Below are 27077 nucleotides of genomic sequence, written 5' to 3'. Positions count from 1 at the left end.
GCACCCGTTACTGCAAAAATTCTGCAAGGTTTTATATAGCTTGTGCCTACTCTACCCCCAAAGTCATAACAAAAACGTATACAACATTTGTTAAAGCCAATTACTACCAAGTCTATCTTAATGGGGCCTGAAGACCAGGAATGACAGAATTACTTATGATACAGAAAACAGTCTTACAAAGATCCTAACAACTCTCTTTCTACCAAAATTGTACAATCCAACATGAATGATTCCCGAAATGCTAGACTAAAGCCTACTGCTAAAAGTAATCAGCCAAACTGACGTAAAGGAAAAGCAAAAGCCCCCATAGTGACGGAAACCTAAGTTACCTGGCCAAGTCCAAGATGGTTTATTTCTTCCATCCCCAGCACATTAAAAGTGGTTTCAATGGCCACTTCCTGGTCTCCCAGGAAATGCAGGGATTCACTTCATACTTGGATGCTACTGCATCTTCCCACTGCTGAACCTGCTCCTGCCACAGGGGAAAATGACCCCTATCGCCAGAAACCACTCAGAGAAAATATGAGAACACGATGAGTCTTTCCCTACACACACGGAGCGGGGCAGGGGCGATCCCTCCACAAACAGTAGCCTCGATGGAGGAGCACCTGAGAAAGCGACACCCTGGGGTTAACCCTGATGGTCTAGGTCACAAACCAACAGGCCACGACCCCAGGTAGGGGGCAGACAGCTGAAGGAGGCCTCTGGGTGGAATGGGAGAGCAAACAATCACCTCCAATCCTCTACCAAAAAGCTGGGCTCTGGCTTGGTCTGACACGCAATGAGTACTTAGGCCCAGAAAGGTAACAGGAAGAATCCCACTCTCCACAAGATCATCTTCTGTCGGCTGCAGCGACCCCAAGAGAGACCCGGCAAAGGCATGTCCACTTTCAGAACCGAAAGGGACTCTCCACGCGCCCTGGGCACCCGGCTAGGTGCAAAGCAGGCCGGGGGGGGAGGGGGGGTTCCCTCCGAAGCCAGGAAGGTGCTTCCAGCAGGGAGGAAAGACAAGGTGGACTTCCCTGATCATCCAGAAGGCCGAGACACTGGCGGCACGGGCTCCCCGAGTCATACCCCAGACACCAGTTGCTCCACAACCTTTCCCCCTCCCCTCCCCCCCGCTGGGAGGGCTTCCCGGGGGTCGCGGGTCCCCCGAGAGGGGCGAGGCGGGCGAGCTCCGTCAGGAACAGCAAGGGTCGTAGAACTGGAGCGGGAGAGGAGAAAAAGCTCTGGTCTCAGCTTCCATCTGTTCCCTCCGCCCAGGCCGCACGAAAGCCTCGGCCTCACGTACCGAGCGCCGCCGGGCTGCCCGACCAGCCCCGGGCCCGGGCCCGGGGAGCGAGAGGCCGGGATGGCAGCGGCCCTCGGGGGCAGGTGGGTGTCCGGTGGGTCCCTCGGAGCCCGGCGGGCGAGGGGCACTAGGCAGGGGGAGGGTCCCGGGCCCACGCGGCCTCCACCCCAGCCCGTGAGGTGAACACTTACGTTGCTCTGGGGGTCGATGGCCTGCAGCAGCCGGTCCCTGATCTGCTGCGGAGACGGCGGAGCCGCTGTCATTGCCTGGGCGAGGCGGGGGGGAGCGGCCGGGCCAGCGGGCGGGCGGGCTGAGGCGGGGGACGGGGGTCACTCACTCGCCAGCCTCCGGGAGCGGAGCCTCATGTTCCCCGCGGCGCCGGGGGAAGTGGGGGCGCGCGGGGTGGCGGAGATGGGAGCCGGGGCCGGGGCTCAGGCCCGGGGCGCCGCCGCCACCAGAGGAGGAGGAGGAGCCGCCGGAGCCGTCGCCGCTGCTGCCGCCGCCTCGAGAACCAAACTCCAGTGAGCTACCCCCGCGCGGAGCACTCTGGGTAACCCGCGCCGCACGCAGCGTCGGCGCCACGCTGAGGAGGTTGGGAGATAGGGCGGGCAGAGACGCCGAACTTGGGCGGGGCCACAAGCGGGCCCCGCCCCTCACCTGCACGCATGCGCGCGCAGGCGCACTCGCCCCACCGCGTCGTTCCGCCCCGCCGCCCGGCCAAGGGAGCCGTTGGGAGGCGGTTGGGCGGGGCAACGGCCGCAGCCTGGAGGCCCCGCCTCCACCCAAGCCGGGGGGCGGAGGTTTCCGACGGAAACGCTCTGTGCGCGCGGAGTCCTTGAACCCCAGCGCTCTGGGCGGCCGCCTCGGGGCAGCGGGGCGGAGAGGGCAGCGGAAGGACCCCTCCGAGGGCAGGAAAACTTTTCCCATTCTGACGGAGGTCGCAGGAGTCGCGGGAGGGAGGAGCTGCCAAGTTTTCTGAGCCCGGGGGTCCTTCCCAGCCCCTCTATCTGCGTTCCTGGGGGCCAGGAGGCGGACGTCCACGTTGTAATTCGGTGCGCGGCAGGGTCAACTGAGGGCCCAAGAACGCTGCCGCCCCTGCCCCTCCAGAGGGCGTGGGTGCGAGCCGGGGGTCTGCAGCGCCTTGGGCCAGGATCCCCAAAACATGAGACAGCAAAGTGCCTCACGGAGGAGCCGCTACCCCAGCTAGGAAAGCCCCAGACCATGAGCTGACACCAACATTGCAAACCTGTATCCACGGCAGGGTTTCTCAGCCTGGGCACCAGGAGCATTTGGGGCCCTATCCCTCTGTGTAGGGCCTGTCCTGTGCATTGCAGGATGGTCAGCGGCATCCCTGGTTTCTACCCATTAGACGCCAGTAGCACCCTTTCCCCGCTGGCGACAACCGAAAATGTCTCCAGTCACTGCCAGAGGTCCCCTGACTGGCAGAACCGACCCCTGTTAAGAATCACTTGTTTAAAAGACCCTTCCACCCTGCTTTGCGTGGAGATGCTGGAGAAATGAAACCCTCATTCTCTGAACTTCTTTCACAAAGGAGGAAATTAAGGCCCAAGGTCACTCAGTCATAGGTCAAACCCAGAATTGTTAAATGTCAAGTCTAAGGGTTTCCCCGCCCGCCCCCTCACTGCCTTCTTTCATTGCTGTATTCTCCCTGGAAGCTCTGTTAAACATACGGTTATGCGAAGGGGTAGAGAGGCAGGCTGAGTGGATTATTACTGCAGCCTCGGGAGAAATAACTTTTTTCGTTGTTACAGGAAGGCCTAGATTTAAAACAGGAGAGAGGCAGCTGATGAGAACCACATGTACGCCTTGGATCTGTGCTACACCTGTTAGTCTTGCATTTGTCATGCTTCTGGGAAGCATTTTTATTTGCAAAAAACGGCTGCTTCCGCACGTGGTTGTGGTTGCCTGCTTCTGCACGTGTGAAAAGTTTTACATCGCACTTGTAGGAGAAAATAAATACGGGCAAAAGACTTCTCTTTAATTTACTCACTCTTCCCTCCTAGAATGAGGTGCTTTGTGTACACGGTCCAGGTTGGAAACCTGCCCACTTGGAGATATTCTTTATCTCACTTCAGATAAGTAAAATAAACAAGCACTCCCCCAAGTATATTCCAGCCCTGCCTCTTTTCAATTTGACTCGGATATACAATATGTATTTAAATCAAGGGTTACTTAGAAATAAGCAATTTGTTTCACATGGGTCAGGTTATGTAAGAAAAATCTGGAAAGCACTCCATTTACCTGCTCTTTTTAAACTAAGAAGAAACATTAAGATGACTGTGAGCGACACAAGGGCACTGAAATCCATGTTCCCAGTAGACAGAAGAGTGCTATTAAATATATGTGAAATAAATGAATGTCTCATCCACACATACACACCCAGACGTATTTATGCAGTTCCACAGATCTGGTGCACACTGGGCGGGCTCAATAAATATTTAATAAATGAAATATTTCATTAAATATAAATACATATGAGGATGCACACAGGCACGCACAGATAGCTGTATGTAGTATGCGTAGTCTTATTCCAGACTTACCATACATACAAAGGGTGCTTATAAACATTGTCATATAGCCAATGAATGGGAGTCTTAAAAACCTTAGCAGTTCTCTTAGATCCAGGGTAGATAATGCTGTTCACCTAGCAGACTATTTGCTTTCAGGAAGCGATACTTGAAATGGCAAAGGTGGGGCTCGAAGTAAATCCTCTTGCTGTAATGGTTCTCCCCTGGCAATATGTCCCTAAAATTATTTCAATAGAGCGCACCGGCCCCACTGTCTTGAAAGGACAAGATCTTTTGTTCTTGGAGCACCTCACTTCTTAGCAAAGTGGCCCCCAAAGAGGAAGGGAGGGGAAGTGGCTCTGACCCCATGACTTGCTCTTGCCGTGGGAAGTGGCAGGGAAGGTAGTTTCAGGGGCCTGAGTGCCGAGCACCTCAGCCAAGCTTGGCAGGTTGGGGGTGGACCCCTTCCCCTTTGGCAAACCACGGTGGCCCAAGCTGGACAAGCGAGGGCATCACAGAAGGAAGCGATGAGCAGGCCAACTCCCACAACTGCACGGGACCAGTGTTGGACGGCGACAGCAGGTGGTGGCAAGGAGCAACAGCAGGAACGCACTGGGCAGACATTCCTGAAGTCAAAACCAGCTGTGCCCCTTAAGACAAACCCCTGGAGTGGGGCAATTTAAAGGAGAAGTTACTGGACTTACCCCAATAAGGTATGTGAGGACTCCAATGATTAATAGGAAAAATAGGAAAATGTGTGCAAATCCACCACCCGACTTGGACCCACATGTTTGCTCTGAGTTTGGTGGGAATTTTAAAAAAACACTCCCTCGTGTATTAACTCATTCAGCCATATCAATGATCTCAGTAGCACCTAGAGGTGAGTTTCAGAGTTCCACTTGGCTTTGCAGCAAGTCCTGTTTAAAAGTGAAGCCAGTTTCAATTGGTTTTGAATAGCCCCTGAAATGTCACTGCTTTGAAAGGAAGGGTTTCAAAGATAGGCAAGAGAACTCAATTTCGATTAGGTCTCCAAGTGTGGGGATACAGACATGCACAAAGCCTGCCCCTGTGGAGCTAGTTTTGAAGCCAAGCCCTGAAAACAGGTTAGGGGCTCATTAATACAATACCATGATTGTACTGTACAAGCAAAGTGTAACAGAGCACAAAGGGGAATTCTGGAGTACGGAGAAAGATGATTGACATGGAGGCAGCATTTCAACTGAGAGCTTTTCCATACATTCACACCCTCTGACTCAGCATTTCACAACTTCTAGAAATGTATCCGGAGGAAGCAATCAGATGCGGACAAATGTGTCTGTACAAGGAAGATCACAGCAGCATCGTTTATAAGGGTAAAAGATTGGAAGCCACCTATGTGTCCAGTAATAAGGGGGTATATACATAAACTGGGAGTCAGTTCATGAAGATGGGATGGTAATGGACTGGGAGGGACCATAGGATTCTGTAATTCCATCTGGGTGGTGGTCTTGTCTCATGGGTGTATGCAACATGTAGAAATTCACCAAGCTGTATGTCACTATAGATTAAATTTCAAAAATAAATAAAAGAATATAGAGCTAGCTAGCTAATCTCGCCATTATAAACCGCTATTGAATAATATGGAAAAATGCTCTCACTTTAATATTAAATGATAAAATGCAACATAGAAACTATATATCTTACAATCTTAATTTTAGTTGTATTAAAATATATACTTATGCACATAATTGACAGAAAAAAATACTGGAAGGAAAGAAACCAAAACATTTCTCTCTGACAGGTGATTTTTATTCTGACAGTCTTGCCTGAAGTTCCACATTTTCTAAAACGAATATGTGATAACTCCTGATCGTCCAGTGCTGGTGTTATTCTGACCTCAGGTAGCCTCGAGTTCTCACCTTCTGACTCAGGTGCTGCTAATCTGAAGTGTAATCATAATCTCCAAAATCCTGAAGATGGATTTGCTATCAGGCTGACTGATGGTTGTTGATCTAAGTCCTAACAGTTTGTGTTTTCCCTATGGCCCCAGTTTTGTATTATTTTTAGCTATCAAGAGAATAACAGGACTTCCTAGGTGGCACAGTAGGTAAGAATCCGCCTGCCAATGCAGTGGACACGGGTTCAAGCCCTGCTCTGGGAAGATTCCACATGCCACAAAGCAACTAAGCCCGTGCGCCACAACTATTGAGCCTGTGCTCTGGAGCCCATGAGCCACAACTATTGAGCTCATGTGCTACAACAAAAAAAAAAAAAAGAGAGAGAGAGAGAATAACAACAGGGAGTAAGTAATATTTATTGAGTACCTACTATGTGTCAGGTTCCACTCTGAGGGCTTCACGTGAGGACCCTGATGAAGCCCTCTGGACAGTCAGACGCTTGGGTCCGATTCTCCCCTTGACCCTGTGTGGGGTCTGCAACTCACTTTGGCCTAAAGGATGTGGTGGAAGCCGCCCTCTGCCTGATCCAGGCTAAAGCTTCAAGAAGACCTGGCACTTCCTCCACAACTCAGCAATCCCACTCCTACAAATCGCCCCAAGAAAACTGAAAACATATATTGACAGACTTGTACAGGTAAATGTCCATAGCAGCTTGCCCCTTAAAAGGTGCAACATGCAAAACAAAAGCCCATCAACTGATGATTGGATAAATGAAATGTACATCTATACATTGGAATATTACTCAATCATAAAAAGGAGTGAAGCCCTCACACACACCACAATGTGGATGAACCTTGAAAATATTATGCAGAGTGAAGGAAGGCAGACACAAAAGGCCACATCTTGTATGATCCCATTTATATGAAATGTCCAGATTAGGCAAATCCATGGAGACAGAAAGTAGATTGGGGTTGTCAGGGCTGGGAGAGAAGAATGTGCAGTGACTACTAATGGGTGTGGGGTTTCTTTTTAGGGTCATAAAAATGTTCCAGAATTAAGATTATCGTGATGGTTGCCTAACTCTGTAAATACACCAAAAACTAATGAATCATCCAATTTCAATAGATGACCTGTATGTGAATTATATCTCAATAAAACTGTTAAAAACAAGAGAAGGCAGTAGCCTGGCAGTGTCTATCTGCCTTTGCAGTCCTGGGAACACCAAGCTGCCATGTCAGAATCTCGTGACCGTGCTGGAGGGCCATGCAGCAAGAGGGAGCAGTCTGGGGCCTCCATGGAGAATAAGGAACCAGGAGACACAGAATGCGGTGCCCCACACGTCTAACCCCATCAGCTGGGCCACCCGGGCTGAGGTGCCAGGCACGTGAGTTGAGAAGCCTCTTTGGGACTCAGAGACAGCCCCACTGGGCCCCATCCAATGTCCTGCCCACTGAACTATAACTAAATAACAAATGTTTTAAGCCACTTAGTATTGGGGTCACTTATTACACAGCGCTAGCTGACACATAGTTGCTACTGTAATCCTCAAATAACACAAAAGAGGAACCTGAAGAATGAGGAGACTTGTGCACCTGCCAACTTAGCCTGCAATGATATAGCTGGGATTCCAGGATAGATCTGATTCCACACCTTGCTCTCTGGTCTTTACCCCTACTCAGCACCAGCACCCCTCCTGCCTCGTGTTTGTCATTGGCCATGTGTCTCCTGTGTTCCCTCTTCCACCCCAATCTTCTTGCCTGACGACCTTTTCTTACTCTTATCTGCTGAATGCACACATCCAGGCAGCTCTTTTTTCTTTTTTTTTTAAGTTTTAATTATCTTCTGTATTATGCTGACCTTCATTCAGTTAAGTACAGGGTAAAAAATAATTGTATATGAAAACAACACAGTACACATAATCTTACTCTCACACACACAGACACATACACACACAGGAAGTAAAAGATTAATCTCTCTTTTACTTCCACTTTTCCACTGCCATCTAGTCTTTTTCTAGGAGCTTTAGGTATGCTTTGTATCAATCTCTTTTCAACTTACATTTAATTCTTCAGAAGACAGACCAGGTAACATACTTTGGAAATCAAAAAATCAATTTTGTATTTCTGTTTTTGGTGCGTAGTCATAAAATTCTTGCTTTATTTCTTTTTTAAAAAAAAGACCTCAAAAATCTTACTAAGACTCACAGATATATAGAACAAACTAATGGTTACCAGTGGGGGGTGGGGGCAATATAGGGGTGAGGGAGTGGACAGTACAAACTATTGGGTGTAAGATAGGCTATAAGGATGTACTGCACAACACAGGGAATACAGCTAATAATTTTGTAAATGGAAAGTAACCTTAAAAAATTGTATACATTTTTTTTTAAATCTTGCTAAAATAGTGTGTAACCTATTTGAAATGCTCAAATAACCTAATCACTTGACTGGAATGATCTAATCATGTTAGACTGGATTAGAAGCTGTTCTTTTGTTTACTGCAGTTTTATGTTTTCTTGATTACTCTCATGAAGCAAAGAAACAAAATCAGTCACTCTACTAATTCTCTGGTGAATTATTTTATTTTATCTAAGTGTCTACTGAGGTAAAATAAGTTCAGTGAAGGAACTGCAGGATAAATAACAAATCTGTCGTAGCTTTTATCCATGATTGGCCTTTTCTGCTCCAGGTGGCTCTTTCTGACACAGGGTTTGAATCTTCTTATCCCCTGCTCCAAAAACTTAGTGGTCTCCTAGTTCATCTTGCCTAAGTCCTTGGCCTTTCGAGGTCCTCTTGTCACACACCACACGTCACACATTGATACACACCATATACATGTATTGCCCATGTTCCTGGTCAGCCTTATTTCTCATCAAAGTGGGTTTTCTCCATTCCTATCTATCACACTGGTCACCTAATTCTCCAACTGGGTGATCTGGCTCCTCAGAGGACCTGGCCAAAGTCATGTGGCTGGACTGGGGGCAGGATGACGACTCTGGTCCAGCGCTCAGGGGTTCCCAGACTCACAAGGAAATACATGAGCCGAATCAGGTACGAGCCATTTCCCTAAAGAGCAGACGAAGGCCAAGGGGCTGATGTCGAAAACCAAATGAGACCGTGATGAGGGTGGAGCAGATGGAACCAGACAGAAGCCATGATGAAAGACCCCAAACCAGCCAATGGAACTTCGCAGAAACACACACACAAACACACATGAACAAGACCAAGCCATTTATCAAAATTCCTTCTGGCCTTTCCTGAACCTTCCATGCACTCTCCAGGGTCACTGAGGCCCACGGACTCCCAAGTGAGAGCACAATTTTGATGCAAAGTGGTCAAACCTGGGAACCACCCATCCCCCACCCAGGCAACTACATTTACTTGCCTTAAAGCAGAACTGTATCACTGCATCAAATGGCTTGGCCAAGATTCTCTTATCTCAGTGCAGTTTCAGGAGGAGAGGTCAGGGCACACGAGCAAGCAGATTCTGTTTGAAGGGTCTGACCCACACAAGCCTATCTGATTCGAAATCCCACTTGCCCTGAGAACGTCCCAAGCTCTGCCTACCTCTCAGGCTCAGGGAGGTGCAGAAAAGGATGGAGGTTCTAAAAGCACTATTTGCATCTTTCCTTTTCAACCTCAAAACGCGGTGTTGGTTTTCCTCACGCTTCCTGGATGCTCGGATGTTTACTTCTTTGTGGTTTTTTTCCTTTCCTGATTACACGAGTAATAGATATTTGCAAAATGTAGACAATTAGTCAAGTACAGCAAACTATGAAAAAGATTGAAAAATCACTCCCTGACGGGTACACGGAAATCTCTACACTGGTCTACTTTTGTGTGTGTTTGAAATTTTCCATGAGAAGGTTAAAGATGAAAAAAGGAAAAGAAACCACTCAGCCAGGCATTTGTGTGGTTTTGTGTGTGGCAAATGTGGGTTATGTAGTTAAGAGATAGTGTTACCTGCAAAGCCAAAAATATTTACTGTCTGGCAGTATAACGCCCCCTGCCCCAGCACCCAAAGACAGCCCCGTCCTAATCCCTGGAACCTGTAAATAAACTGTTAGATGGCAATGGAGAATTAAGGTTGCAGATGGAAGGAAGGTTGTTACTCTGCTGACTTTAAGATGGAGAGATGTTCCTGAATTATCCTGGTGGGCCCAGTGTAACCACAGGAGTCTTAAATGGGGAAGAGGGAAGGAGAAACGTCAGAATCAGAGAGACTGCATCATGAGAAAGACCGACCAGCCATTGCTGGCTTCGACGATTGGAGGAAGCGGCCATAAACCAAGGATGTGGGCAGCCTTTAGAAACTGGAAAAGGCAGGGAAACGGATTCTCCCCTTCAGCCTCTAGAAGGAACCAGTTCCGCCAACACCGTGATTTTAGCCCACTGAGACCCGTTTTGGACTTTGGACCTCCAGAACTGTAAGATAATAAACGTACTCTTTTAAGCCATGAAGCCTGAGGCCCTTTGTCACAGCAGCCACAGGGAAACTCATACAGGCCCCTGACCACCCTTTCTTTTAGATGCAGAGCTGCCCAATTAGAGCTTTCTGCAATGAAATGCAGGTGAAATGTAGCTACTTGTCACTGGGGGATTGGGTTTTTCATTTTAATTCACTGAGACAGAAACTGAAATAGCCACAGGTGGCTAGTGGCCACGGAACAGAGAGCAGAGGCCCTTGCTACTCAGAGCGTGGTCCAAAGACCAGCAGCACAGGCATCCCCTGGGGGCTGGTTAGAAACGCAGAATCACAGCCTTAGCCCCTAGCCTGCTAAGTCGAATCCACACTTCACCACGAGCCCCAGGGGACTCATGGGGACATCAGAGTCTGAGACACTGTAGTGAAAGCCACCATCCACTTCTGCACAAATAACTGACCACGGAACATCAGGAGGCAAAGACCATTCTTGGCAGTTTTCAGGGTCGGATTTCCTAGACCACATGGAGTTTTTTGGCTTTTGGTTGCTGTTGTTTTTTAAAAATTTCTAATGCCTCAAAACATACTATTAGTCAAGTAGATGAACTAACAGCTACTGAATATCTACTCCAGGCCAGACCCTTGACCATCTATTATGGACTGAATTGTGCCCCTGTCCAAATACGTATGTTGACGCTGTAACCCCGAATTCGACTGTATGTGGAGACAGACCCTTTAAAGAGGTAACTAAGGTTAAATGAGGTCATAAAGGCTGGCCCCTGATCCAATAATGGCTGGTGTCCTTATAAGAAGAGAGACCCCCAGGGATGCACAAGCAGAGGAAAGGCCATGTGAGGACACAGCAAGAAGGCAGCCATCTGAAGCTGAGGAAAGAGGCCTCACCAGGAACCAACCCTACTGACACCTTGATCTTGGACTTGCAGCCTCCTGAAACTATGAGGAAAGAAATGTCTGTTGTTTAAGCCACCCAGTCTGTGACATTTTGTAACGGCAGCCCGAGCAGACTAAAACACCATCTCATTTAAGCCTCACAAGACCCTATTGAGAATGTCTTTTAGTAAATGTACTGACCCTGTGGGAAGTTGCTGTATAACAAAGGGAAATCAACTTGATGATGAGTGATGTTTTAGAGGGCCAGGACAGAGAGGGTGGGAGGGAGGGAGGGGATATGGGGATATATGTATAAATACAGCTGATTCACTTTGGTGTACCCCAAAAACTGGTACAAGAGTGTAAAGCAATTAGATTCCAATAAAGAGCTTAAAAAAAAATGTACTGACCCTAATGAGAAGACCACCACTTTTTAAGTGCCCTCCCCACATCAGACAGGTTATAGACCCATGTCAAGACTCTCTCCTTCACTGTCTCTGTATCACAGACAAGGACGTGGAGGCACAGACAAGCCCAGATGCTGCTCCAGGTCACACTCTGTCACACTCTGTAAGTGACAGAGCCCAGGTCTAAGCCATCTTGCTTTCTGCCACAACCCTCTTTTCCACTTTTTTCCCTGATTCACACAATGAACTCTAATTAGATATACTCAAGCTTTACTCTCCCTAGATGAACTACTACAAACTCCCCAAACACAGTGTGTATGTGTGTGTGTGTGTGTATGTGTGTGTGTGTGTGTGTCTGTGTGTATATATGTGGATGTGGCCTATATATATATACACACACACATATATATACACACATATATGTATACACACACACACACATATATATATGTCCTTGTGGCCCGTATTTACCACTAACAGTCGCAACAATAATGCAAACTAAACACATGAATAGAGTCCACCCATAAGATGTCTTTTCTTTTTTTTCAATTGTCTAGTTCAGGGGTTGGCAATCTTTCTGTGAAAGGTCAGCCAGTCAATATGTTCAGTCTTGTGGGTCAGATGGCCTCTGTCCCAAGGACTCAATCCTGTTCTTGCAGCTTGAAAGCAGCTACTGGTGATACACAAACAAATGGGTGTGACAGAGTTCCCATAAAACTGTATGGATGAAGAAACGTGAATTTCCTTCTGTTTCCAACTTGATTTGCTTTTCAACCATTTAAAAACGTACCATTCCACCTCCCGGGCCATGAAGAGAGATGGTGGGCAGTGAAAAGACAGGCAGGGAGTCAGATGTGGGCAACAGCTTGCCAACCCCTGGTCTAATCCAAAACCACCCAATTGGTCAAAAAGAAAGCCATGGCTGAGGAGCCCTTGCTGTTTTCTTATTGAAAAATGTGGACTTTTTGAATTTTCAATTTGCTACAAATTCTTTTGCCCAATTTCTTATCCGAGAACACTTGCTATTACCAAACTCATTTCCAGGAACTCTCAAGTGCCAGAGAGGGGCTTGAAGGGGATAAAGTGCCTTCCTCTACGTAATGAAAATCAAGGGAATAGTAAAAACAAACCCCCAAGCAGAAATTACATCTTTTTTGTTTTTTTTTAAATAGCATGACTTTTGCTTTCTACACAAACAGCACTCATCTTTCATCAATGCAGGAAAACATCAGGTGGTTTGTCAAATATTTCATAAACTCAAATTCGGTTAAGTAGATAATGAAAACGGTTGACATGAAAAGGAAATGCCTCGCTGGGTTTTCAAATCTAACCACTTCAGAGGAGAGCCAATCTCATTATCACATCTCTTGCTTCTGCTTAAGAGGAATCCCAGGGAGCCTGGGAGGGATTTCTCCCCTAACTATCCAGGGAAGTAAAATTGGGTTTGCTCTGTTAACCACATCACTTAAAAATGGCCAGCTCCATTTTTAGCAAGTTTGCAAATGTCTTTATTAAAATCCAGACCACAAGGCATGCAGACCATTTCACTTGAGTGGTTATGGGAGGAAGGGCATCTTGAGATTCTCCATCATCCCTTAGCTTAGAGGTTGGCTAATTTGTCCTATAAATGGGCCAGATTCCCAATGGTTTCAGCTCTGTGGGCCATCTCTGTTGCAACTCTCCCATCATAGCAGGAAAGCAGCCAAAGCAGCTGTGGACAGCACATACCCAAAGGGGCATGGCTGGGTACCAATAAAACTTTATTAATAAAAACAAGCAGTGGGCCAGACTTGGCTGGTGGGCCATAGTTTCTGAGTTCTGCTCCAGAGCATCTGGAACTGAAGTGCATTGAGAAACCCACAGAAAGGAGAGATGGGGTTCACTCCTCAAGATGGCAAGGGTGGATGAAACAAAAGGGGGGTATACCCAATATGAACCCCAAAGTTTCCAGCCAGGGCTGGGGCTGCAAATCTCGACCTTCTTTTCATATTCCATGTGCAGCTTCTCACCTTGTTAGCAACTCTATGTCACATGCTCCAGGACAAGCAGCAGTGGGCATTTATTTATTACTTAGATGGTGGTTAAGATCCTTAACCACCAAGGCCAAGGTGGAAAGCCAGCTGGTGTGACGTCAACTGCTGTTGCTTGCATAAAGAAACAGTTATCCGGGTGGAGCTGAAAATCTCATCCTTACTTACGGATTAAGCAAACAATCTGCTTAAGTGCCCCTCCCAGTCACAGATGACAGGGTCAAGTTCTTCCAGATGTACGTACAAGTGCTATGGATGTATGTATGTATGCATGCATAAACATACATACATAGGAACAGATGAACATTAAATAAATAAAGACAAGAAGTAAGTTTTCTAAAGATGCATTTGGGGGACAGGGGTTCTCAGCCTAAAGCTATCAATGTGGATCTCTCTCTTTTTTTTTTACATACAAGTTTCTTCAATAAGTTTAGCCATTTTACCACCTCTCTATCTTTTTTTTTACGGTGGACTATCTTTTTTTATATCAGTTTCTTTACATTGAAGTATAGTTAATTTACAATGTTGTGTTAGTTTCAATAGTACCACAAGGTGATTCAGTTACACATAAACACATACACACATATTTTTGTTTCAGATTCTTTTCCATTATAGGTTATTACAAGATATTGAGTGTGGATCTCTTTTTTAAAGTGACTCCAAAAAGGCGTTAGGGATGATACACTGAGATGTCCATTGCTGTGTTATTTATAACAGACAAACACTAGAGACAACTCAAGTCTTCATCAGCTGGGGACTAGTTAAATTAATTACGGTATGCCCTTACAATGGCTTATTTGCAATTATTAAGAATGTTATTGTAGGAAAAAAAAATACAGAAATGTGGTCATGTTATCAGATGAGAAAAGCAGGCCAGAAGATGCAAAGATACCATCTGTGTAGAAAAAAGGTATCTACCATACTCAATGCACATGCATGGAGAAAAAGCCAGAAGAATGTGTACCCAGAGGGATGCTCTCTGGGGGAAAGTGATTGTGGGTGATTTTTTTCCCTTACAACAAAGCTGGACTTTGTAATTTTTCTATACTGAACATGCACTGGTAGTAAGAAACTTTAAAACAAAATAAAACAAACAAAAGCCACTAAAGCTACAGTGGTAATACATGACGATGTAGCCTTCCTGGGTACTCTGGGAAGTACCAGTGAGGCAAGCCAGCAAAGGTCACAACAATGGTGACCGCAGTGGCATTTGTAACAGCGGACAAAGTACAAGTTCAAAGCACATATGAGAGGGCCAGTGAGAGAGCCAAGGTTAAAGAGAGATTTACTGATGCTGCATGGTACTTAAAAATGAGAACCATGAACCCTCTCTGGCAGCCCAGAAAATATGAAGGAAATGATGTTGAAATGAAAACAGCAGAGACTCACAGATATGGAAAACAAAATTATGGTCACCAAAATGGAAAGGAATAAATTAGGAGTTCAGGATTAACACTGCTATATATAAAATAAACAACAAGGACCTACTGTATAGCACAGGTAACTACGTTCAACATTGTGTAATAAATAACCTGTAGTGGAAAAGAATTGGAAAAAGAATATATATGTGTATAATTGAATCACTTTGCTGTACACCTGAAACACTGTAAATCAACTATAATTAAAAAAAACAAACCAAACAAACAAAAACAACACACACACAAAAAAGCCAACAGAACCCAAACTGCCTTATCCAGAACCCAAACTGCCTTATCCGCTGTCGGAACTATGTCGAATATACCAATGTGTATAAGGAAAATGCTAGAAAAGAAATGGGACGACAAGAAAAGTTTTTCCATGCTGGAAATTGTTTCCAGTTTTTAAAAATAATGTGACTGCTTTTTAAAGGTCTGTGTGCAGACTGCATGAATGAATGTAGGCAAGAATAGAGAAAATTTGGGCAGTGAGGATACCCACAGGTATTGAGCATTTATCGGACGCCACCCAGTCAAGCACCTGGCCCACCTTCAAGTTCACTGAACCTTATAACAACCCCAGTAGGTCTGACGTTTTCAGGCCCACTTTAAAGATGTGAAAACTGAGGCTTAGGAGAAGGTACCAGCCAAGGTCCCATCAGCAAGAAGCAGAGATGGGATCTGAACCCACATCTAACTGACCCAGAACATAAGCCACTTACATGCTGTGGGACCCTATGCACCCAAAACTCAAACTTAGGTAATCTTTGGTGCCAATGAGGGTTCTTGAAAAGCTTCCTAAAGATATACACCCATGAGCTGCCACTTTAAAAATGTACAACAGCCTTTGATGTGCATCCCCCAAAGCTCCACTGCTTATAAGAACTGAACAATGAGATAGTTCTCCAGAGAAAAACACAATTATTGAAACAAAATCTCAATGACAGCATTCTTTTCTCCGGGCTCGATTCATCCCCACCACACACAAATGCCTCGCCTCATTGAGACCTCAGTGCCGGTCTGAATGAGGCAGGGAGGTTTCCTCACACCATTCATATGGCTTGAGGACTGACCAGCCAACATCTTGGCATGTCTGTTCCTGCTGACAAGAACACCAGCCGGGGCGAAGCTCGATTCAGCAGCCCCGTTCCCTGCTACTTACAAACCATGGGGTGATGCTCGGCCCGGATTTGATAAGGGAATAAATTACAGGAGCTACAAAGTAGAATGAATTACCTGAGCAGCAGGACAAGTGGACTTGCCCCTGACCTAGCAAAAGCCCACCATTACCACTAACTCATTCAATTCCTCCAGGTGCAGCCCGTCAAAATCATATCTGCCCAATTCCTGCCCAACATTTATTGAACAAAATATGAAAAGGACTGCCTCTTTTCTGACTTTTTGACAGCCTCCACAATAAATGAATCCTAGGTGCTTCCCGCAGTGTAAATGGAAACAACTCAAATTGAAAGTTAACTTCTACTGCAGAAATTAACACATTTTAAATCAACTATACGTCAATAATTTTTTTAAAAAACCCAACGAAAGTAACAAAAATAAAAAATAAAAAATTTTAAAAAGTCAACTTCTTGGTCAAAAAACGTATAAACAAAAGGTCCTTTTTAGAAATGAGCTTTATTTTTAATGCTATTTAGTTCTAAGAGCCTACATATTTATTTTTTCCTCCCACCAGGTTACCTACAAGTTAGGATTTCAAAAACCACAACAAACAAATCAAACACCAGTGGGATCCTGGCGCTGACCGATGGAGTCTCATGTTGGTGATTAAACCAGGACTCCCTTTCAAAGAAGTATCTGTGCAAAATGCTGTATTTCCTCAAGTGAGGCTTACTGTTTTTCAACCTTGAAATCATCCACTTGAAAAGCAGATCCCAAAACCCAAGCTTTCAGAGCTGGGTTCCAATATCACCATATAAATCACTCTCATTCCAAAAACCATACAATTAATGGCCCCAAAAGTTACATTAACAGAGGGCTTCAAGGCAAGGCAAAGTTTCTCATACAACTCCCATCTGCCCTGCCAACTGCTCTGCACCTCTCTTCCATGGGAATCCATAATACTTCACCCTTAAGGTCCTGAGGACAACCTCAGTGGCATGCAGTGGCTGAGCAGGGCCCATTGGGATGGGGAAGGAATTTGGACACAGACCCAGCAACAATGAACTTGCTCATTCCTCGCAAATGTAGTCCAGTAAGAGGCTGTGTCAAACTTAAAAGCCAACCTTTCTGCTTGATAAAAAAGATTTTAAAAATCTATATAATTTGAACCAAAAAAGGATGGTTATTAAAAATAAACCAAGAAATACCCAGAAATGGGTTTCCATAAAAGCTTGGTAGAAGAGGGATTCTGATCTGATTAAACAATCTAGATAGGTTCTTTTATCTTTGGGGAAAACAACGTTATTACAGCCCCTTACATAAACCCTCCTCAAACTCCTTAAGTAGACAGCATTTCAAGGCAGAGAAATATCTTTGAAAAGAAAACAGTGACGTGGCTGGGAAACCATGTGCATCTTGGCGAACGTTTTTTTTCCACCCACCACGAGCTTGGACTTTCTGAGAAGGTCACCGGTTTTCCGGTCAGAAACATTCTTGAAGTCATCAGGAACGGAGGAAGAGAGATTCTGAGAAGGTGTGTTTCCGGTTCTGTATCTCGAGCTCAGGAGCCAAACAGCCTGGAAAAGTCAGAGGGCAGAAACACCCATGAGGATGGGAAGCTATTGCCTTGAAAACACTTTCAGGAAATATTTTCTGGTTACTATTACTAAGATTATTTTACATCATTTTCTAATTTTATAAGTAACTCTTCTGTTACACAGCAATGTGAACACACTTACCACTCCCTAACTGTACACTTAAAAAAGTAACTCTTTTAAAAATGATCTACTTGGTATGAATCTGTAACATTTTATTTTAGCGCATTCTCCCTCACTGCAAGTCAGTGGTGACTTTCAGAAATAAAAAAGATCTTTGAGTAAACAAATGATTATTAGAGATAACTGTTAATTGAAGAAAATCTGAAATAGAAAAGGCCTAGAAAATGTATAAATGTTCATGAAGTTTGGGAAGAGGTCATGATACAGGTCTACAAGGGAAAAGCACAGAGGTGTTAAAAAGATACACAGCTGACCCTTGAACAACACAGGTTTGAACTGCACAGCCCACTTATACGTGGATTTTTTTCAATAGTAAATACTCCGGTACTACATGATCCAGGGTTGGTTGAATCTGTAGATTTTTTTTTCAACAGTAAATACTGCAGTACTATACCATCCAAGGTTGGTTGAATCTGTGGATGCAGGACTGCAGATACAGAGGGCCAACTATAAAGTTATACTCGGATTTTTAACTATGAGGAGGGTTGGAACTCCAACCCCTGTGTTGTTCAAGGGTCCATTGTATATGGTAACTCTGTATTATCTTTGCAACATTTTTATAAATCGAAACTCTTTCCAAAATAAAAAGGTTATCTGAAAAAATAACAACAGATGGGGCAGGAACAACTGGGTCACCACATGTAAAAGAAAAAAGTTGAGTCCCCACCTCACACCATATACAAAAATTTACTTGAAATGAATCAGACCTACTATTAAAACTATAAAACTTTTAGAAGAAAACTTAGGTATAAATCCTTGTAACTTTAGGTTAGGCAATAACTTCTTAGCTATAACACGGAAAGTACAAGCGACAAAAGAAACATACACAGAACTTCATCAAAATTGTAGAATTCTGCACTTCAAATGACACCATCCAAAAACTGAAATGACATTCCACTGAACGGGAGAAAATACTTGCAAATCATATATCTGATAAAAGACTGGTATCCAGAACATAAAAAGAACTCCTACAACTCAGTAATAACCCAACTAAAAAATATGCAAAGGATCTAAAGAGGCATTTCACAGATGAAGATATACAAATGGCCAATGAGCACATGAAAGCTCAAAGCCATTGACTGTTGGGGAAATACAAATCAACCTTCACATCCACTAGAATGGCTATAATCAAAAAGACTGACAATAACAAGTGTTAGCAAGGGTGTGGGGAAATTGGACCCATCATACACTGCTGATGGGAATGTAAATTGCTGCAGCTACTTTGGAAAATAGTCTGGCAGTTCCTCGAAAAGATAAATATAGTTGCCATATGACCTGGCAATTCCACTCCTGGGCATATACCAGAGAACTGAAAATTAAATCTGCACAAAAACTCATACACAAATGTTCCTATTAGCATTATTCACAATAGCCAAAAAAAATGGAAACATCCCAAATATCCATCAACTGATGAGCAGATAAACAAACCGTGGCATATTCATACAACGGACTATTAATTCAGCCACAGAAAGGAATGAAATATTGACACGCTACAACATGGAAGAACCTAGAAGACACTATGATGAATGAAGGAAGCCAGACACAAAAAGCCATATACTGTACAATTCCATCAACATGAAATGTCCAGAATAGGCAAATCCAGAGATGGAAAGAAGATCAGTGGTTGCCCAAGGCTGGTGGAGGGAGGAATGGGAAGAAACTGCTTCATGGGTACTGGGTTTCCCTCTGGGGGAATGAAAATATTCTAGAATTAGAGTGGTGACGGCTGCAGAACCATACAAAAATATTACAAAATATTGAACTGTGAAGACTGACTTTCACTTTTTACTCATTAAAACCCTTCTCCGTGGTTTGATACTCTCATTTTCTCCCTGTCTTCCTTCTGCCCATACTTTTTTAATGAAGATTTCAACATAGAGAAGAGTTAAGAGAACAGTTCAGTGAATACCCACGTACACACCACCTACATTCTGCAACTGATGCTTTGCTTTACTGTGTATCTATCCATTTATCCATCTACCTTGTTTTTCATGTTTCAAAGTTGCAGATATCAGTGCCCTTGGACTCCAAACATTCAGACAACTTTCTCCCTGTGTTTCAAGTTTTTTATGGCTTTTTAAAACTTCCAATTGAGCTCAGCTCAAACAATACAGAAGTGAGTACAGGGAATAGCAAACCATCCCTTGGGCCCACTAACTTCCTCAGCAACCACAGCATGGTCCCCTCCGCAGACAGTCTGGAGTAGATCCTTCCAACTCCCTCACTGGAAGTTGTTTCCCTCACGTACTCATTCAGCATCTATTCAATGTTTACTGCGTGCAAGTCACAGCTGACACCAGAGTGTGCATACAGGTGACAACCGACCTTCTTTACTTTCAAAATATTCTCCTGGGGCTTCCTAGGTGGCGCAGTGGTTAAGAATCCGCCTGCCAATGCAAAGGTCACGGGTTCGATCCCAGCTCCGGGAGGATCCCGCATGCTGTGGAGCAACTAAGCCCGTGTGCCAAAAAAAAAAAAAAAAATTCTCCTGTGTAGACAGAACCTTCAGGCACATTATCAATGATGGTGTTGTGACATTTGGTCATATAGGTGTCCTTCGAGTTACCTGATTCTTCTCCTATTCTTGGAGACTTAGGCGATTTCCAGTTGTTAACATCCTGAAAAAGCCAGTCACTGCCTCCCCGACAGAGCCCTTTCTGGAGAGAAGCTTCCCTCACTCATGACATGTGCTGAAAGAGCTGGTCTAGGTCAGAAATCTGTAAAAAGCCACACGGTAACCAGTTCAGGCTCTGTAAGCCTGTCAAAATGGTCCAACCTTACCACTGTAGTACAAAAGCAGTGACAGACACGGGCTCCATTCACAAAAACGTCATTCGTGAAAACAGGCAGAGGGTGGATACGGCCCATGGGCTGTGGTTTGTTGACCCTTGACCTACGTGGCTAGAATCAGGAACCCTCAATCCAAGTAGATCTGGGTGACACCTAGGTGCTCCCAGAAATCAAAATCAGGACACTGGGCTACTGGCTAAGCTAGCCTTGGGCTGAGCTGGGAGGTCACAAAGCCTGAGGCTACCATCCTGGGCAGTAAACGAAGCTAGTGGGGTAAGAGAGGATGATGAAGCCGACGGACAGAAAACAAAACGATGAAAACACACCGAGTTCTTCCCTGTACCAGGACCTCTGCACATGCTGCTTCTGGTGCTACTGTGCCTCTCTCCAGCTCTGCAAATGGCAAGCTTCCTCTGGTCCTTTAGGTCTTGATTTGAATGACATCTTCTCAGAGAACCCCTCCCTGATGTCCTAAACTAGAGACCACCCTCCAATTTTCCACCTCACAACTGATTCTTTTTTTCCTGTTTGCTTATTTTATGTCCCTCTTATTCTGTGCATTCCCTGAAGGCAGGGATGGCTGTTTTGGTCTCAAAAGTAATCCCAGAGCACAGCCCTCAAAAGACAGTTGTGAGGGCTTCCCTGGTGGCCCAGTGGTTAAGAATCTGCCTGCCAATGCAGGGGACATGGGTTTGATACCTGGGTGGGGAAGATCCCACATGCCCAGGAGCAACTAAGCCCGTGCGCCACAACTACTGAGCCTGCACTCTAGAGCCCTCAAGCCACAACTACTGAAGCCCGTGTGCCTAGAGCCCATGCTCTGCAACAAGAGAAGTCACTGCAATGAGAAACCTGTGCACTGCAACAAAGAGTAGTGCCTGCTCACCACAACTAGAGAAAGTCCATGCACAGCAACAAAGATCAAATGCAGCCAAAAATAAAATAAATAAATAAATAAAAAATAAATGATCTTAAAAAAAAAACAAAAACACGACTGTTGTAAAAAAAGAAAAGATGTTGTGAATAAATGAATGAATGAATGGATAGGTGAGAATCTAGAGAGACAAAGGCTGGAGGAGCCCCCCAACACTCCTACTTCCTGTGAGGACTAGTTATACTTCCTGTACTCTGCTGCTAATTCCTTGATCTCTTCATGAGCCCTCTCTGTACCTAGGCAGGCCTCATCTGAGCTCCCCAAAAGGGCCTCTCTGGGCATCCAGTACAGCTCTCATTCTAGGCTCTAAAATACTTTCCAGGGGCATAGAAACCCCTCGTCACCCCTCTCCTAAGTCCTGGAATCATCCTCTCAAACAGCCACTGGACTGGCACAAGGACCACACAGCAACCCCAAATTCAGCATCTCAATGACTCAAGACAGCCAACTTTTCATCCGCTTCCTCTTTAAAGCACATGGAAATCGGCCCAACCAGGCCCAGAACCCCAGATTCTCCTTTTGTTTTCTTCCCCTGAGTCTGCTTACTATGAGTCTCATAATTCACTAACAGCAGTATTGGGATTACACCCGACACTGAAAGGAAAACCAATCCAATTGGATTTTTTTCAGCCTCATGAGAAAGTAAAATAGGCATAAAAAACAGAAATAAAGCCTGAATACACTTCTGCTGCCTTCCAGCAGGCCGGGAGCAAGACCCCACAGCACACTGGCCTTTCGAGACGTATTTTCCACTCTGGCCAATGCCAAGTATAGGCTAAGCACCACAGAGCTGGCGAGGTGATGGAGCCACGGGCTCGGGGGACAGTGTCTCTTGGCTGCCCCTACCGAGGCACCAGGCACAGCCAGGACTAGGAGAACACCATGTTCCGACCGAAGCCCCAGCCCAGACTGCGGTGACATAGTTTACCTCCTGTAGACCCCGGTTTCTTCTCTATCATGGAGAGTTCTTGCTTTGAAAGCAGAAAGCGTGACACAGAAGTGCAGACTGGGAGGACAGACAACGACTATCAGGAGGGTCACTCTGGAGCACGACCCTGGGGATGATGACAACGAGGGAGACAGGCAGGCTGGACTTACACGATCATGCAAAACATCACGAAGATATTCCACAGGGCGATGAAGATTCGGAAGTATCGGAGGCTTAGCAAGAACTCCCGGATGTTGTCACCTGGAAAGTCAGAAAGCATTTTCACAAGCAGTGCTAACGTTTCTGCTGTCACAGCTGCAGTGCACTTCTGTGGTCCCTGCCCACCCCGCACCCACTGCCCCCATGTGCCAGTGGCAGCATGGCTTTTCCTTTGGGCCGTCTCTGTTCCCCAACCCTGAGCACTCAAGCTATAGGTGCCACTGGCCAACCCCCTGAGAGGACCGAGCCCCCAGCCTCTGACTGGCTCAGAGAAGTGCACGTGACCAAAGTCTGTCCAATGAGAGCCAGCCCTGGGACTGTTGCCCCAACTACCAAGAAAGAGGCACTTGCTTTCTGCCAGGCTTGCTGGACTGCAAAGAGGTAAGCCCAGTCCTCTAAGGCAGGGGTGCAAACCAACGCCTATAGGCCAAAGCTGGCCTCTGCCACCTGTTTCTGTATAGCCCATGAGTGAAGAATGTTTTTTATATTCTTCTGGTTAAAAAAATAAAGTGTTTTGTGAGACACAAAAATTACATGAAATTCAAATTTCAGCATCCATAAGTAACGTTTTCTTAAAATACAGCCATGCCCGTTCATTTACATATTGTTCATGGCTACTTTCAACTTACAGAGGTGAACTGTTGCACCAGAGTCTGTATGGCCCACAAAGTCTATTTATGATCTGGGCTTCTACAGAAAAATGCGCCAAGCCCTGCTCTAGGGTCATCTTCATCAACACAAACCAGCCTGATGGTAAAACCATCCCAGGAGGGAAAAGAGAGCTGGGGAGGGTCACACACTGGAGGGCCAGTTTAAGCCCTGAATCCACATGTCCCCAAGGACCATTCTACCCTTGGATGTTTCAATTTGCTTTAACTACTCTGGGCTGGTTTTCAGTGTTTACAACTAAAAAGGATACTAATTCAAGCAAGTAAAATGGGAGTTCTGCTTTGGTGACAACGTACTCTAGTGCCTTCTGATGCCAAGGAACAGAAACCACTCTAAGAAAAAACAACTCAGTATATTAAGACTCTAGAGACTTGGGGTCTAGAACCTTCCTCCTGGGTTTTGAGTTGACTGCTCAGCCTCTTGAGGCCTCCAGAATGAAATGAATGGACCCAGAATAAGTGATCTACAAGGGTGTTACTCAAAGTGTTGTCCAGACGTCACGGCTGTCCGGTAAGTGTGAAACACCAGACAGGAGCTCAGAAACTTCCACAGCAACCCAATGTGACGGCCGCCTGGCACTACTGCACCATCCAGGTGTATGAGCAGCACAAGGTCTTGCCCAACACGGTTTAGACAAGTCCAGTGTTGTCCAAGCCACGGGGTTAGTGACACATAGCACAGCCTATATAAGTGTTGGCCCAGCACGGACTGCAAATGCCAGAGACAGGTCCATCCCCAGAATGTCTGCAAGGCACTGCTTGGCAAGGCCCTTCTCTGAGCCCTCTCGTACCATCAACGAACACTGACTAAATGCCACTCATCCCAGGGAGTAGCTGAGTACAGGGAATACAGGCAGGAATGAGACAGGTGTCCGGATCCTCAGGAGCTCACAGAGAGGACAGATACTGAACAAGTAACCACACATCTGCTTCCTCACTATAACAAATGCCATGGGAGCTATAATGGGGGAAGCCAACCTGGCATGTGTGGGGGGGGGGGGAGGGGAATGAGCTCCAATCTTAAACGTTGGCTGGAGTTCACGGCCTTTCTGAACAGGTGACCGGGACCTATAGGTGCCCCAGTTTCCTCCTGTGTAAATGGGGATGATGGGGGACTGGGAAGGCCGCAGCACAGTGCCTGGTATATAGGACACTCTCAATAAATGAAGCCACTATGATATTAGGGGTCAGCCAGGCAGAGGATGGAGGGAGAGGAGCATTCTCTACAGGAGCAACAGCCAACACAAGAGTCCTAGCCTGAAGGAGCCTTGCAGGGAGCCCCCGATCAGAGGGAAGCCACGATTCTAACCAACCTTCTCACAGATGCTCCCGCCACATCAGAGCCCATGTGGCCAATCTCCCACCTACCATTGCTCCAATTCAGATCTATAGACCATAGCCCCAGTGGCTGGAATAGTGCCTTCCACGTAGTGGATAAGCAACATAGACAGCTGCTAAATGAATACATGAACGAATGAATGAACAGACGGACAGTCTAGTGATCGAGAGGACAACTCCTGGAGTCAGAAAAACCCAAACTCAAATCCTGATGCTGTCACTGATTTGCTGTGTGGCCACGAACAAGCTGAGCCACATCGCTGAGCCTCAGTTTCCTCACCTGTAAAATGGGAAAACGCTCCTCACCTTTTAGCAATGGAGGTGAAGTGAAGCACCCATAGGAAGCACCTAACAAGGCAGCCACCACCTGGCAGGCCCCCAGTAAAGGGGAGCTGTCAGACTGTCTTCAACTTCGCTGCTTCTCAGGGTTCCTGTTGTTCCCATGGTATGCTCCATCACAGCACCCACCACCTTGGCCACAATGCCACCTCCTCAGAGGGCCTTCCCTTCACACAACCCAGCCAGAGCAGCAACCCCATTGCTAGCCTCCCCTGACATCTTCTCCTTCAGCATCTGTTCCTTGTTTAGGGGCTGTGTGTCCCACGCCATGGTAGTAGGCTTGTTCCCCGCTGTGTCCCCAGCATCTAGCACAGTGCCTGGTACAAAGCAGGTGTTCAATAAATGCTTAGTGAATGAATGAATGAATGAATGAATGGATACAACAGTCATGTATCCATGACCATTAGACTCCAAATAGTCACGTGAATCAATTCAGCAGGAAGGATACATTCTAGGGCCTCCAGGGGCCAGGCACATGAAATGATATAAAGATAAGGGGGCATTGGCTGGGATGAGGTAGAAAGAAGCCCTGCTTCAGCGGGGTCCTGCTTCTCAACTCCCATTCAACAGGTGCCAAAAGGTCACTTGAACCACAAACTGCAGAATGTTCCAACTTTTCTTGAAAAATCAGACATCTGAATCTTTATACAAAACCTCCTGACTTATCTGAAAGCTATTCTAATTGAAAATAAAGAAATAGGTCTACAGCATTCTGAAAATAATAGCCATTTGAGAGGCTGTTCTTTCCTTCCTTCATTCGTTCCTGCATTCATTCACTCATACTGGAATGTTGGAACCAAGGACACAGATGAGCCAAAACAAGCTGGAGCCTCTTCCCTGGAGCTTAAGGTCAAGTGTGAGAGGCAGATATTAGCCAGATGAGAGCATACGTAAAAGAAAATTATAACTGTAAGAAGTGTTGTGAGTGCTGACCTATGCAGGGACGTCCGGTTGGAGAAAGGAGAGGATCCCAGAGGTGGGTAGAAGGAAGAGCACAAACTCAGGCCCACCACACACACACACCCCTAAAAGAAAATTGGTGACAAAAAACTGTATTCTTTGAAATGTACTAATTCCAGAGTCCAGAAAGGAGGCCTTACCTGTGCTGGGCTCCCTAGACTCCTCCCCAAAGCCCTGCGTGTCCTTCTTTTTCCTATAAAGAAAAGCAGACCACTTAGTGGTGGAAAGTGTCCACTTTCAATAAGACAAACAGACCACTTAGTCCCCTGCACCTGATCCCCAGCTCAGAAGGGCGGTTCAATGATCCTCCCTGGGCCACCACTTGCCCGGCCAATCACAGCCGTGCCTGCAGCCACCGACGGGGTGGAAAGGGTGGTTCGAGGGTGCCACGTGCGGGGCTGAGGATACAGGTCAGGGCTAAGAGATTCTTGGGGGATGGGGCTGAGGCTCTCCTGGGTGAGAGCAGAGGGATCCCGGGGGAACTGAGAGTTCGGATTTCAAGTCGCGGTGGCGCGGAAGGTCACAGGAGGATGGACCCGATTGGAGGCGGCCCCAGGCGCTGGGACCTGGGGGCGGGGCCGGCACCGCAGGGCGTGTTCACGCTCGCGGAGGCGGGGCTACGGGTCCCCCGGATGGAGCCGCGGGCCAACGCGGCCTACTCACAGTTTAAAGTTGAGCACCGCCCCAGCGTTCATCAACAGCGTCCTGCAGAGGGAGAATGCGGTTACCTGGACCGCCCCCCACCCTGTCGGGCCCTCACGTCCCATCCTCTGGTGCCCCTAATTACCCAAACAGCAGGATGTCTCCGATCATCGTTACGGCCGGAGCGTCGGTCAGAACAGGAAGCGGAAGTCTTGGGAAGGGAGGGGAGAGGAACACAAGCCGACCAATCGCGAAGCAGCTCTGGCGAAGGCTGGGCCAATAAAAGGCCAGGGCAGGCAGGGTCCCGCCTTCTGCAGGCCAAGCCCCCTAAAGGAAGAGTGAGTGCAGCTCCTTGCTACGAAGGCCTGGAGAGCGTAACCAAGAAAGGGCGGGGCGAGAACGTGACGTCATCCGCGGGGGCGGAGCCATCTGGGGGCAGGATTGGGTCACGGATTGGAAACCTGCAGTGCATGCCTGAGACCAGCGCGCCAGAAAACTAGC

At 46.4% G+C, this 27077-nt stretch overlaps 2 protein-coding genes across 3 annotated transcripts in view; both read right to left on the bottom strand.

Annotated features, from left to right (window-relative positions):
* The window catches only part of MED26 (mediator complex subunit 26), a 39516-nt gene extending 37702 nt beyond the window's left edge, over window positions 1–1814 (bottom strand). The window contains exon 1 of one of the 2 annotated variants that reach the window (XM_057710200.1): window positions 1483–1814. In XM_057710200.1, coding sequence (XP_057566183.1) covers window positions 1483–1554 — 72 coding nt within the window. In that variant the 5' untranslated portion in view covers window positions 1555–1814. The remainder of the gene's footprint in view (window positions 1–1482) is intronic. The other variant, XM_057710201.1, reaches the window with a different exon arrangement.
* A 14663-nt stretch (window positions 1815–16477) lies between these two features.
* On the bottom strand, window positions 16478–26803 carry SMIM7 (small integral membrane protein 7). The gene is made up of 5 exons (XM_057710073.1): window positions 26722–26803; window positions 26598–26639; window positions 26075–26127; window positions 22581–22671; window positions 16478–17557 (listed from the first exon to the last, which is right to left on the bottom strand). Exons 1-5 carry the CDS (start codon window positions 26745–26747, stop codon window positions 17542–17544), a joined length of 228 nt encoding a protein of 75 aa, XP_057566056.1. The 5' UTR covers window positions 26748–26803; the 3' UTR covers window positions 16478–17541.
* Window positions 26804–27077: the final 274 nt, after the last annotated feature.

The sequence above is a fragment of the Hippopotamus amphibius genome, chromosome 15, assembly GCF_030028045.1.
Source record: "Hippopotamus amphibius kiboko isolate mHipAmp2 chromosome 15, mHipAmp2.hap2, whole genome shotgun sequence".
Taxonomy (NCBI): domain Eukaryota; kingdom Metazoa; phylum Chordata; class Mammalia; order Artiodactyla; family Hippopotamidae; genus Hippopotamus; species Hippopotamus amphibius.
Note: the sequence above shows the minus strand (reverse complement) of the source record. Positions and strands in the feature narration are given on the sequence as shown.